The sequence below is a fragment of the Tachypleus tridentatus genome, chromosome 12, assembly GCF_004210375.1.
Source record: "Tachypleus tridentatus isolate NWPU-2018 chromosome 12, ASM421037v1, whole genome shotgun sequence".
Classification (NCBI taxonomy): domain Eukaryota; kingdom Metazoa; phylum Arthropoda; class Merostomata; order Xiphosura; family Limulidae; genus Tachypleus; species Tachypleus tridentatus.
This window is the reverse complement of record NC_134836.1, coordinates 84452077-84465955: the sequence shown is the minus strand read 5'-3', so window position 1 is coordinate 84465955 and position 13879 is coordinate 84452077. Positions and strand designations below refer to the sequence as shown.

The 13879-nt window shown below is 30.8% G+C and overlaps 1 protein-coding gene across 8 annotated transcripts in view; it reads left to right on the top strand.

Moving 5' to 3' along the window:
* The window catches only part of LOC143233856 (late secretory pathway protein AVL9 homolog), a 75583-nt gene that overhangs the window by 8956 nt on the left and 52748 nt on the right, over nt 1-13879 (top strand). For all 8 annotated transcript variants that reach the window (XR_013018362.1, XM_076470643.1, XM_076470645.1 and 5 more), the window contains 5 exons: nt 751-871; nt 1185-1270; nt 4964-5192; nt 7772-7851; nt 10004-10073. Coding sequence is in view for 7 of the 8 variants with exons in the window: in XM_076470643.1 (XP_076326758.1) it covers nt 751-871; nt 1185-1270; nt 4964-5192; nt 7772-7851; nt 10004-10073 (586 nt within the window). In the remaining variant the exon portion in view is untranslated. The remainder of the gene's footprint in view (nt 1-750; nt 872-1184; nt 1271-4963; nt 5193-7771; nt 7852-10003; nt 10074-13879) is intronic.

Genomic DNA, 13879 nt, shown 5'->3' with positions numbered 1-13879 from the left:
TACATAATTAAGATATAAATGTAAAACCTAAATACAATCTGTTTAGCAAACTAATGCATATAAAGTGAGAAATACTTGCCAAGCACTAGGTACCCTTTGAGAGAATAACTAGCTTCTTTTCCATCTCGTATTACAGATCCATATACTAATAGAGGCTTTTTCAGACTATAACTAAATAGTGGAAAATCTGCTCTTTTTATTGTTATCATGTATTTCATTCAACTTCAAACTGTGTTTAGAAACCCAGCTTCAACTTTGCAAGTGGGTATGATTGACATTAAACTTAAGTATTAGAATGTTGTTTTATATGGGAAGAAATTCCTGAAAGGTATCCAGATGGTAATGAAATACAGTTGCAACTGTACTTTGGCCATTTATGCTAAAAGTCTGTCTTAGCTAATTACAATATCTTGTATAAGAGCTCTTAAAGTTGAGAGATCTAACTGAAAGCAAATCATATGACAGCAAAAACTGCAGTTTTAATTGCTGTTTTAGATGCTTCTTTTTAAAATAAAGGAATAAAACTTAGATAATGTAAAACATCAAAATATATCATACTTGGTAATAGTAATTACACTAAAATATGTTTATAGTAAAGTGATTTAATTCAATTTTGAATGTAACTCAGTAACATGCACACAATGGTATTTAAAAATGGCATAATTTCTGTAAGTTCATACATGTACATTGGTACATGCAGATGATCATGTGGTGGGTTTTATTCAAGTGTTTAATTATTCTCTCCCCCAGGTGGATTACTCCTATCCTCCATTAATAGAAGGGCAGCCTTATGACAGTAGTGAACTACCTGTGTGTTGGAAACACCTTCCTTCTCTTGCTCTGCCTGATGGTGCACACAACTGTGAGAAAGGTAGGGATTCATTTTTAAACTTTAAGTGGCTTAATTATTTGGGCTAAATAATTTTTTTAGACAGTCCTTGTTCTAAAATATTTACATAGATTTCTTTTGCTATTACCAATCTTTTAATCTGTTATTAATGTACATGTTGTTTGATAATACTTAAAAATCATTTGAAGCTAAGACATTGGTTGTAAAATGTAGTAACTATAAAGTCAGTTGCCCTGGAAGTTGTTATTCTTTGTTTCTCATTAATTTATTTTAATATGTTTATAGAAGAAATATGTTTCCATGAAATTGCATTTTTTTCCCTCCAATTTAATAGAAACCATCTATTTTCACCTCCCATCTTTGGACAATCCACGACAAACAGTCTATGGAATATCTTGTTATAGACAAATGAATGCAGAGGTTTGTAGAAGTTTTCTCTCTTAGCTAACTTTTATGTTATATAATTAAAACAGGAATTCAGAAATCATAGTGAAAGTACATCATTCAGTAGAATTCATATGTAGGAAACATTGTATAAATTGAGAATTTGTGCAGATAATATAACAACTTTGTTTGCATGTTCATAATTTCACAACAAAACTTCTTGTAAATACAAAGCTTTATTGATTATGTTTAATTTTAGATGTAATTTTTTATGGTAGAAATTAAACAAGATATAAGGGAGAATGTGACAGAATATAGAATACAGCAAAATGTGTAGAACTGGGGGTTAAAACAACAGAATTTGTAATTTTAGTTTTTGTTGAAATAGGTTAATCTACAGAACAGAGACCTTGAAGACAAAAGTCAAAATAGAATGATAAACTTGCATGTGCATTTGCAATAAAAAAACATGTTGTCATTAGTGCCTGTCAAAGAAACTAGAATTCTTTTACCAGTAATCATTAACTCTTGGCTATAAAATTCCACAAAAATAAAGTTAACATTTTACTAACCTGAAAATGTATTTCTGATAGAAACTTAACTCTATGAACAAAGTAGCTATTTCTTGGAAGCCTGCTATTTATAATTTGTATATGCCACTAGCCTTGAACTATTTTTCACGTAACTTGAATTTTAATGTGAACTTGCATTAGTTCATAATGTAATCATGTGGTAATTGTTCTCCATAAATAGAAAGGCAGCACACCCTCCATGCACTCTAGATTCCCATAAACACTTTTTATCGAAATTAACTTCCTTGTGAAGAGATGTGACTATGTATATGGGAAATACATTTTTTGGTAAGGAAAATGCTAACTTACAAAATGATCCATTTACTTCTCTGCACAAAGTAGCTAGTATCCCACACTGATGTGGTTGAGGAGGGCTGATGTCAAGAAGAAAACCTAGTTGAACTCTCTTCAGAAAAGGCATTAGGAAGGGAAAAGTCTATGCAACATTACACCCAATAGTGAGTGCTAACCAGAGTTGCAACATTATTGGAAGGCCACATCCTTCTAGAATTGTATTCTAGATGTAGTCAATGTATTCTCTCCACCTAGGTAGGAGGAGAAAGGCAAAAATGAGCTAATGTGTTACAGGAAAGAGCAGAAAAATACGTGATCTTCCAAGCTTTTGCACACAACAGATAAGATAGCTATGAAGTGTAGTGTCATTAAAACAGTAATCAGACCACACATTTTGGTTTATGTTCTATTGTACACTTTACCAAGAGAACAGGGGTGACTTGCACTACCACCCCAGTGTTCAGGAACTTCGAATAGTGAGATTCTCCTTTGCTTCAATTGAATCAAAGACCAGAAGTGGATTAGTATTGACTCTGGAGAAGTGGTGCCTGGAACTGATTGGACCAAATAACCACCAAGAACTTTTACTGGAGAAAATGCAATTGGCTACCACAAAAACTTTTTCAAAGAGCTTTTATGCATGAGCCAGAGAAGTTTGCAAGCACTCTCCCCAGTGATGGCATTTTCTATGAGAGTCTAGATGGAGATAAAATTATTAGAAGATGAAAAAGGTTTGGTGGGTGTTGTTCACCTCTCTGGCAGTATGAATTTGTTGGGAGAATGTTGGGAGAGAGAACCCAGAGTGAGTCAAATAATAATTCTAATGAGAAGCTAATTTCAGCCTCTAGGGAAGAAGAAATGGTCTGAATGATACTCTGAATTCAATCAGCAAGAGTAGTGGACTAAAGATCTACAGATGAAGAGAGGTCACACAGCAAAAATAGACAATTGTGGCATCCCAAAAAGGGAAGACCTGCTAATTGAGTAACAAATTGCCCAAATAGGGCACTAAAGATGACCAGGGCTGGAATCATCATTGTTTGAAGAAAATGAGGGGAAAAAAGCATGAGAAAGGGGCCTGTCAATTACAAATCCCCTATTTGTAGGAAAGAGCAGACAGGGAGCAAAAGAGAGCTGGATTTGTGGAACAAAGTATGAAAGACATACAAGCCATGAATATCAGAATGGCAATGACTTCAAGCCAAAAGAAGATGGAAAGAGGCTTCCACAAGGTCTGAGTGAGACTGCATAGAACCACAAGAAGGTGCCAATTAGGAAAATGTTACCAGAAGAGGAAAAAAAAAAGAAAAGAAGGGAAGACAAGAATGAGGTAGAAGTAGGGAAGAAAAGACAGAATCACAATGAAAAAGGAGAGATGACGACTGAGAAGGTTGCAGAATATCCTGTCATGATACAGATTGATAATCTTCAGTCAAACAGTCTGATAAATAAGTTTGAATAACAGGCAACAGAAGTACAGTCTGAAGGAAATAGCAGTAAAAATGCCGTGTACATCACAGAATAAACAGAGTGAAAGGATGGTTTGTTAACAAAGATAATTATTAACTTGAAGAAGACCTAAGAGGGTCAAGGTCCCATGATGTAATGGTTAGCACTCTGGACTATGAATCCAGGGATTCGAGTTCAAATCTCGGTGGGACTTGACAAATATAAACAGGTTGAAACATTGTTCTGTACTTTATTTAAATTACAGTTTTAATACTCATACCACCTGTCTTAAGAATACCTTTTTATATGCAAATGATTATGCAGCAATCCTCCACCAGTAGGAGTCTGACACTATCCCTATTATAACTAGCAACCTCTCTTATCTTGCAGCCCTTAATCACTTCTCGATCAGCAGTCTTACAGTGCAGATGTGCTATCACACTGATGTTTTTGATTCATTGCTAAAGTTTACAGTTTTAATTTTTGGCAGCATGTTTTTTAGGTTTTGACTTTTTAAATTAAAATGTTTTTTTTCTTGTTAGTTTTACTTGTCATATATATGTGCAACTCCATGTGGCTGCTACTTCAGTGGCTATAATTACTACAAATGATTTGTCACTTCAAAGGCATTTGAGCATGTTATCAGTTTGGGATGTAATAACTGATTCAGCAGAAGTTGACTATATTTTTACAGATGTCTGAGCACCTGATTGTTGTTTTATATCTTTTAGTGCTTAGCGCATATATATAGGCCCAGATTGTTGTTCTTGATCACCCTTGTACAGATTTGCTGCTCCCTTCCTTACCCTACACTCTCATGTACAATACATACATCTGTATGTATATGATTTGATTTGAATTTATATTGGAAATCCACATGCAAATCAAACTCGCAACAATAATGTAACAAAAATTGTTATTATTAGATTATACAAACACTTATTACACACATTAGTTTTGACACTGGTAAGACTAATTGATAACTGTTTAATAGTTGTGTAGTTAGAAAAAACCCTGTTTAAAAGTTTAAAACCTCTCCTCAGTACATGTAGATTTATTTTAAGCTATCCTGTAAAATTATTTTGAGTACCTTCATAAAGTATTGTTAAAAACAGTTAGGCTTTCTTGCCCAAAAACTACTATCAAGTGCTACAGTTCAAATTAATTAATTAATTTATTTATTTATTTATTGTTAGCAGGCTTACCAAATCTTGCTGCTTCAAATAATGTTGTATTATTCATTCAAGAATATTAACCTGCCATCAGTGATACCAGAAAATACTACTTTTCCAAGTCACTTTTTTTTTATTCATGTAGAAAATATTTTGATAATATCAGCTTTGAAGTGCTTCATTTAGGAAGTTTGTTTTTTGCCTTGTAAAACTCATTCAGTGTTTTTTTTTTTTTCTTTCAGAGGTTGATAAATCAAAGTCTGGAAATAACTAGAGGAACTGTACAAAAAAGTGTTTGTGTGTTAACTTGTCTCCCTCTCTACGGATTAATTCAAGCCAAGTTAGAGCTCATCACACATGCTTACTTTGATGAGAGAGACTTCAGTAAAGTGGCACTGTTAGAAGAAACATACAAGAACTTAAATTCATTACTTACCCCTGATCTAGTATGGGGAGCACAAGTATTCTTAGGTATATTAAACACCATGAAACTGTATACTACTTTAATTCCTTTAAATTATACAATTTTGTTTTTTCAGAATTAATATTTTAAATTATAAATAAACTTGTGTGTCAATTCATGGTATTTGTTCTTAAAAATAATTTAATTTTTCATATACTTTGTGCTTTGTTATAAAATGTAACCGTAACAATTTTGTTATTACCATCTGAAAAAGAGTCCCACAAAACTTTCAGAAAGTAGACTTTACTTCATCAGTGGTAAATGGTCATGGAAGCATATTGATTAGTAGCTGCTACCTACAACTTATTATCTTTTAATTTTGTAATTTTCTGTAATTTGTACAAGTGCGCTCATGTGCATGCACTCACATGTGTGTATACAGTAAAACCTATCTAAGTTGGAAACTGCATAGGGTGGAAAGCTGTACAAGCCGGAAACATAAAAAATTTGCAGCATTATCTTAAGATTTCCCTTAACCTGTGTGACACAGATGGAAATCTATCTTTCACCTACCTCATCTATCAAGAAGTAAGATTAGACCTGAGTAAGACAGAAAAAATGTTTTTGATTTAAATATTAATGTCTTATTTAATTAATAATTTCTTATAATTTGTGTAAATATTAATAAATTCTCAGACATTTTGTTACAGTAAGTATTGGTTAAATATATTCTGTTTTATTTTCTGCTGTCATTATTCCAAAGGTCACTATTTGAAAGAACGATTTGGTCACATTTGCTGATGGGAAAACTAGAAAAACCATGGGTAATAGATAAAAGTGAAAATCCACGCTGTTTCAAAAATTTGAGGAAGAATCAACTTTCTGTGGAATGGAAATCGAATAATAGTGTGGATGACAAGTGCTATATTCAAGGAATTTTTGAACAAATTAACCAAAAGAATGGAACAAGAAAATAGGAATATTCTACTTTTCCTAGATGATGCAACTTTTTACCCGAAAGTTCAACTTTCAAATGTTCATTTAGTCTTTCTACCTCCATGAACAACATTGGTTCTATAGCCATTAGATAATGGAACTATACAGTGTATAAAATTGAAATGCAGAAAATTGATGTTTTAGCATATTATTGCAAACATGGACGACTGTAAGAGAGCATCTGAAATTACCATAAAAATTGGCATGTTAGATGCAATTCCATTTTTAAGTCATTTAATCAAATGCATAAAAGATAAATGTGTAATAAAGTGCTTTTGAAACTATGGATTTATTCTTGATAATGGCAGAGATTGTGGAGAAGTTGTTTGTTATGATGATTCTAGTGAACTCTTAACTCTGATTGAGAAGATTGATGCAGATTACTCTGTGAATGTGGAAAGTTTTGTGAATGTTGACAAGAATGTTTTAACAGAAATTGATGAAACTGATTTAAAATCTATAATAGAATCATAAGGTGGTAACAGTGTGAGAGATTCAGAAGATAAACAAAATGGAAATAATAATGAGGAAATAGAAATTCTTACTTCATCACAAGTGTTAAGTTATATTAACACTATCAAAGTGTATGCAAAAATGAACTTCATGAAAATGCCATAGAATTGACATTCTATTTTAACCACATGAGAAAGCCCATTAAAAAATGAAACAGTTGAAATTGGACACTTCAAATAAATTTGATTAATATTTTGTGTGCTTAGGTATATTTTGGATGTCTGTTTTTGTTCTTATTGTAATAAATATTGCATAAACAGTATAATAACTTTATTCATAAATGTATTACTTCCCTTGAGTCAAGCATGTATAATGTTCCACTCAAAAATTATATATAATTAAGAAAATGCATGTTCACTGTCAAAGCGGGAAAACCTGCTTAAGCTGGAAATTTTACTTGGTTCCTTGCGATTCTGCCTTAGACAAGTTTTGCTGTATATATTTTCCATTCACTTTATGAATTTATTTCATATTTGTATGTGTTTTTTGTTTTGTTTTTGTGTTTATTTAATGCAACTTGTTTTGTTTCTGTAGGTTAGTACTATAACTCTTAACAGAACATTTTGTTGATTGTTTTTGGTCAAATTCTAAATCTGTACATATGACATGAGGAGCATGAAGACTAACAGTGAATATTAAAGAAAAGAAGTAGAATGAAGGGTTATTTTTTCTGTGTACATTGTATTTAAGTAAAAATATCAAATTTATGTAGCTATAGCAAATTGAAATGCATGTAAAGTTTGAAATGATTATATGGAATGATGTGTGGTTTATTTACAGAAATAAAAATCTTAAACACAGTTAAATATTTAAATAAACTGAAAAGTTAACATTTTTTATCATTTGTGAATGAATCTCTGCTCTCAAAAGATCCTTTTCATTTTGTTTTACATTATTTGATAGTACTCTATTAAACAAAATCAAAACACCTGACTAAATAGCAAGAAGAAAAGGTAGCATTGAGTATGTTTTCCTGCATATTCCTAACTTCTTTGTTATAATACATAGGAAATGTTTCAAAGGTTATGTTTTCTGCATAACTATAAATAGTTGAAATATTGACATTTTTTTAAATTAATTATATTTTATGAATATTAACAACACAATAATCTGATGTCTTGTTTCATTTCTGTTTTAGGTCTTCCTGCTCGAGATCTAATTTTGACATTCAAACACAAAATCCTGCTGTTATTTAAACTGTTACTATTAGAAAGAAAGGTAAGATCAGGATAAATTTAATTATTTTTATGAAGTACATATGGCTTTTTAAATACATACATTTTTGTTGTTGTGATACAATCACTTATTTAAGTGTCCACATCATTGTCTGGTTGACACTTCCAAATTAATAATAACTTGGTTTTTAAGATGAATCCTACAAATCAAAAAATATAAGCTGTTTCTAACATAGAACTACTGAATTTCAAACCATAGCTTGTTGTTAATTCCAAGGTCTTTGACACTTTTGCTGTTGGCTCAGTCAAATTGATCAAGTTTGTGACCCAAAATTGACTTTTAAAGTTTCTGTACTGTAGCTTCCAGTATGTTTTACATAACTTCAAAAATTTTTGTAAGCTTTCGGTAAGTATTAGTCTTTGGCAGACAAGAAATCTGCAATACTGATGAAATATTTTTGTCAAAAAATTCTTCATAAATATATGGAATCAAAATGTTGACTGCTCTAAGTGCAAAGTGACTTTCATGTTAAGATTAAAAATAATCTATTCCTTCATTTGAAACTTGTAAAATTTTACTTGCATTATCTCTAAAACTTTCTATATAAATTTCATATTGTCTTTAATAAAACTTTGCATTTTATCTGCTATTCTCTGTACTCTAACTTTGTATGTGGTTGTTTGATCTGACCAATCTCATAAACTCCATAAAAAAAAAATTAAAAAAAAAAATTAAAAAATAAATCAAAATTACACTTTTTTTCTTTCTAGAATGATGCAAACTATAAGATTAAACTACTTTTTTTTATCCTAAATGGATTAAAACTCATAACAGTATGCATCTGTTTGTACGTTTATTGTTTTATTTCCATTTGAATCATGTATAACTAAATATCCCACCACACAAGTTGTAATCGCATAACAAATGTATATAGTTCTTTACTGTATTGAAATATGTAACACATGAACTGCTTGTCAGTGTATCTAATAAAGAATTTTTGTTATTATTATTACTGTTTTTCATTATCTTACTTAATTCAAACTAATAGGTTTCTAATTTTTCCTTCTTTAGTTTCCTTTAAAATAATAAATAAAAAACTTGTGAAAAACAAGAAATGTAGTACTTACTTTGGTCTTGTGTGTTTTGTTTTCCCAGTTGACTGTCAATGAATCTTAATGGAACTTCTGTATACTAATGATACTACTGCAGTAAATAATTCTTTATTTAATTAAGTAGTGGACCTAAGAATGCCAAATAATAACACTTAAAAAGAAAACAATGTTTTATAACTATCATAATTTTTCTGCTTACTAACTGTGATAGGAAACATAAAAATTCAGCTAAGCTTGTTAATGTGTATTCTGTGAGAATAAGATTTGAACTGGGAGAGAAATAAACAGTTATTTGTAGAGAAAACAATGTAATATATCGTTTGATAGATTAAAACTTTGACAGGAGAGTCTGGTAAGAGGGGTCTGATTTTTATAGTTTGACTGTGTAACCAAATAAAAAGAAAATATTAAAGGTCTTTAATCCTTTCTTAATGGGCTCAGTATAACATATGAGTTAAGTATTTATACTACAACTTTTGAAGCACTTTGAATACATTTTCAGGTGAAGAAGAAATTAATTTCTGGTTGGTTCTGCAAATCTTGTAAGTTCTTACAATGCTTAAGGGGTAATTGTGTTGATATATTACCCAGTAATTTGATGTACATGCATTATGAATAACATAATATAATGCAAGTCTCCTAAATAACACTAAAGGACTGTAGCAATGAAAGATTTTGTCTAATTTTTTCTTGATTTTCATAATATGTAATATAATGATTCCTTTTGTTCAGAATATATTATGAGCTTTGGTATATGAAATATTGCTCATGTGTTTGAGTTGTGTTTTCAAACAAGTAGGTTGTTTTCTTCAGTAGAACTACAAAAAAGTGTCATATTGTGCATTTTTGGGACACACAATTCTAGTATAACCTGAATATACATATTTATTTATTCATTTAATTGTAATTTGGTGCTTTCTCTTATATCTTTATAAAGATTAGATATTTTTTTTCCTGTGGCTTTGAAAGTTCAGAATAAAGTTGTATCTTACTCTTTATCTGTCTGTCTGTTTTATTAAAACCGTAGGCACTGAAAAAGAAAATCGAATAGTGGTAAATGACTATTTTTGTTTTAATTGTAGGTTCTCTTTTATAATACTGGAGTGAGAGACCTTTGTTCTATTGTGCTGACATTATGCTCATTGTTTCCAGGTAATTTGAATTCTTGTGATTTCAACATTTACTCAATTTTCTCTTTGTATGTATGTTTGCATTTTATTGTGTTCTCACTTTTAAGGTACTCTATACATTTGTTGTTTTTTATTTTAATTTTTTTCATTTCATATATATTTTTATTCTGTTGTCTAATTTTTGTTTACTTTTCATTTGAACCCCTGTTTATAATTTTATTTTGTCTTTGTTTTAAGTTGTTATGCATGCTCAAGAGGTTAAAAACTAAAGTATATATCTGATCTGACATTTTATCTATTCTTCATCATGCTGATCTGCTGCATATTAATATGGTGAACACCTTTCTTTGATAATTTGCTATAAACATGCAATATTTACATTGTGTGAGATCAGTTCAAAAGGATAATAAGGTAACTTTCCAACATGAAACAGGTTACAATCTATGAGTGCATGGGGCATTTAGTATGTTATTGCCAGTTTGATGGTGTGTGTAACATACTCTGTACTTTGTTATGATGAGAAAACCCACTTGTAGAGAAAAATATATATGTAAAAACGACTGGTTTTGGTTGAGAACATTTTTTATGTAGAGGAGCGAACGTTTCGACCCTCTTCAGTCATCGTCAGGTTTGCAAAGAAAGAAAGAGGTAACTGACTGATAGCTGACCACATGTTTGAAGGGGTTTGTGTAACTGAGTGTAGGAATGTAGAGGGCATCCTTAGATGTTTGATTATATGTATTAATATAGGTATAAAGGTGTTCCTTTGTATTGGTTTATTTTGAGCTTGAGTTGTTCTATAAAGTAAAGCTTCTTTAATTTTGCATTTGTTTGTTTTTTATTTATTTAGTATTTGGGTGTTTTCTATGGTTATGTTATGTTGTGTTTATTTGATTTGCAGTGTTCGAAAACATGTAAAGGTAACGTTTTGTGTTCTTTGAATCTGGTTTCCAGTTTTCTACTTGTTTCTCCAATATAGAAGTTGTGGCAGTTATCACATTGTATTTTATAAATAATGTTGGTGTGGTGTTTGTCAGTGTAGTTTTTACATAGTATAAACCTTAGTTTTGTGCCTGGTTTTTGAATAAATTTGGTATTAACTGGAATGTCATATTTTGTTACTAGTTTTTGCCAAATGTTGGTTATTTGTCTGCTGATGTCAGGAATATATGGTGTGCAGCAGTATATGGTTTCGTGATATTTTGATTTGTGAGATATATTTACTTTTGGTTGATTTTGCTTTCTGTCTAGGTGTGTGCGTATAATGCTTTCTACAGTTTGTGGAGGAAACTTATTGATGTTGATGAAGTATTGTTTTATTTTGTCTAATACGTCGTTAATTTTATCTAGTGAGCATAGTTTTATGGCTGTGTTTATTTGGTTTCTTAGTATGTTGAGTTTTTGTTTTGTTTCATGTGCTGAGTCCCAAGGAATGTATAGTCCAGTATGGGTGATTTTTTGGTGGATTTCTGTTTTAAATTGTGTATTGGTTCTTGTAATTTTGAGGTTAAGAAATGATATTTGATTGTTTTCTTCCTTTCACAAGTATAAACAAATGCAAAATTAAAGAAGCCTTACTTTATAGAACAACTCAAGCCCAAAATAAACCGATAAAAAGGAACACCTTTATCCCTATATTAATAAATATATCCAACATCTAAGCACGCCCTCTACATTCCTACACTCAGTTACACAAACCCCTTCAAACATGTGGTCAGCTATGGGTCAGTTACCTCTTTCTTTCTTTGTGAACCTGATGATGAATGAAGGTCAAAACGTTGTTTGCTCCTTGACATAAAAATGTTTTTCAACCCAAACCAGCTGTTATTACATATATATTTATACTCTGTAGTTTGTATATGACAGTGGCATTATATTGGACCAGTCATCCAAATGCAGCATTAAAAATTAAACCTAATAACTTTGTTTCTAACATAAAAGCTCTATGGTTCCTCAAACAGAAATATGCCAAACTAAATTATTGATACCCAGTGTTATAGATTAAAGATGCAACTGACAAAATAACTTTGAAAGGAACAAAAATAAAAATTATTTTTTGCCACTACACTACATGTTATGAAGATGTATTAGTAAGTTAATTAGCACCAGAGCTTACATGTGAGTATGAATTTTGATTATTAGTCTTATTAAGGGTATTAATTTCTGTTATGCATTTTATAACTTGAATCGTAGAGTAGTAATCCTACGAAATACCTGTGTAACTGTTGTAACACACTGTAAGACATTTCATATTATTATTTAACATTGTGGAATCTTCTGTTATTAATACAGGTTATATGTTATACATGAAAATTCTTCTATTGAAGGGTAAGAGGTTGTGAAATAAAACTTTGAAAAAGCTTAAGATACCTCTGTAACAAAGCATTTCTTTATTACTGGTACTTTGTGTCATATGTTATTTACAATATTTTTTTAAGGTTATTGGCAAGTTCAAAAGAGGTTTGTCCTGTTGACAGAGAACTTGCTTCATTTATTGTTCATATTGTTTAGTGGTTTGCAAGTATCAGGCCAATTGACAATTTTTTCTGCTATAAAAAGATGCTAATTTTGTCTGCAAATGATAAAACAAGCAAGATCTGTAGACTGAATAAATGGACAAAACACCACTCGTGCCATATGTGCTGGAAAACAGTTTCGTGGCAGTGGTAAAAAATGCAAGCAACTTAACTAATATCAAAAAGGAAGTTGAGTTTTTAAGAAATATGAGTATAAGTTACAAGAAAAACTTGTATTTTAATTACTTCATAAATTTTTCCTGTTAACTGGGAAACAAATTGTGTGCCATATAGGTGACAGTGCATACTAGTAAAATAAGTTGATCCATTTTATTGCATGAAGAGTAAAATAGTAATTACACAAGTTTCTTCTTTGGAAATCCTAATTGACTAGGATAAACTAGTTTTTATTAACATTAAACAGTTGACAAAATCTACTACAGCATTGAAAATCAGGACAAAAGCAATTTAAATATTGCTGATGGAAGAAGTATTTAGTAGTATAGTTAACATTTTGAGAAACCTCCCCTCATCAGAACTAACAATAGGCTATTAAAGGTTCAAACTTTAACATAACTGATAAATATGGCATTCAGCAGCAATATTTTGCAATTTGTTTTTTATTCCTAGTTGTTATTAGTTGCATCTGTGAATTCACACACATGCAGTTACACAAAATAAATCATTCTGTAAATAGGTGTGGGTGTGACCCATTGATAATTGTTGCTGGATTACAAATCTACAAGTTCATAGTTTTCACAGTGTTTTGTTGAAAAGGTATTGCACTTGGGAGCCATCCAGAAAAATATCAATTAAAAATTTCATTAAAAGACTTTGTTTAACATCAGTAGCAAATCCACTAATTTTAGTCATTCAACTTACTCTGCAGATATTAAAAAAACAATATGGTTATTAGGTTGTTCAAAAAATAATGGCAGATTTTTATACTAAAATTTTAATCATTTATAGGGATAAGAAACCTGTCTTTTTTTATGACTTCATATATACTGTTGAAAAACTAAAGCTTTCTTCTCTTCATTAGTGCTCTTATTCTTTTTTTAAAATGTTATTTCCAGTATTTCAGACTGTTGCGATTAATGACTGAAAAAAGTTGCACTTCATTTTTTATCAATTCAAACATGGTCATAATACATCATGAACAGCTTGCAGTATTAACCAAGCATGTTGTGACAGAACCACCTTCGAATGTACAGTACGACATTGGCTCCAAAAGTTTCATAATGAAGATGTGAGTTTTGAAGATAAGGAGGGCAGAGGACATTCTTCTGCTGTTAAAAACAACCAGCGTGAG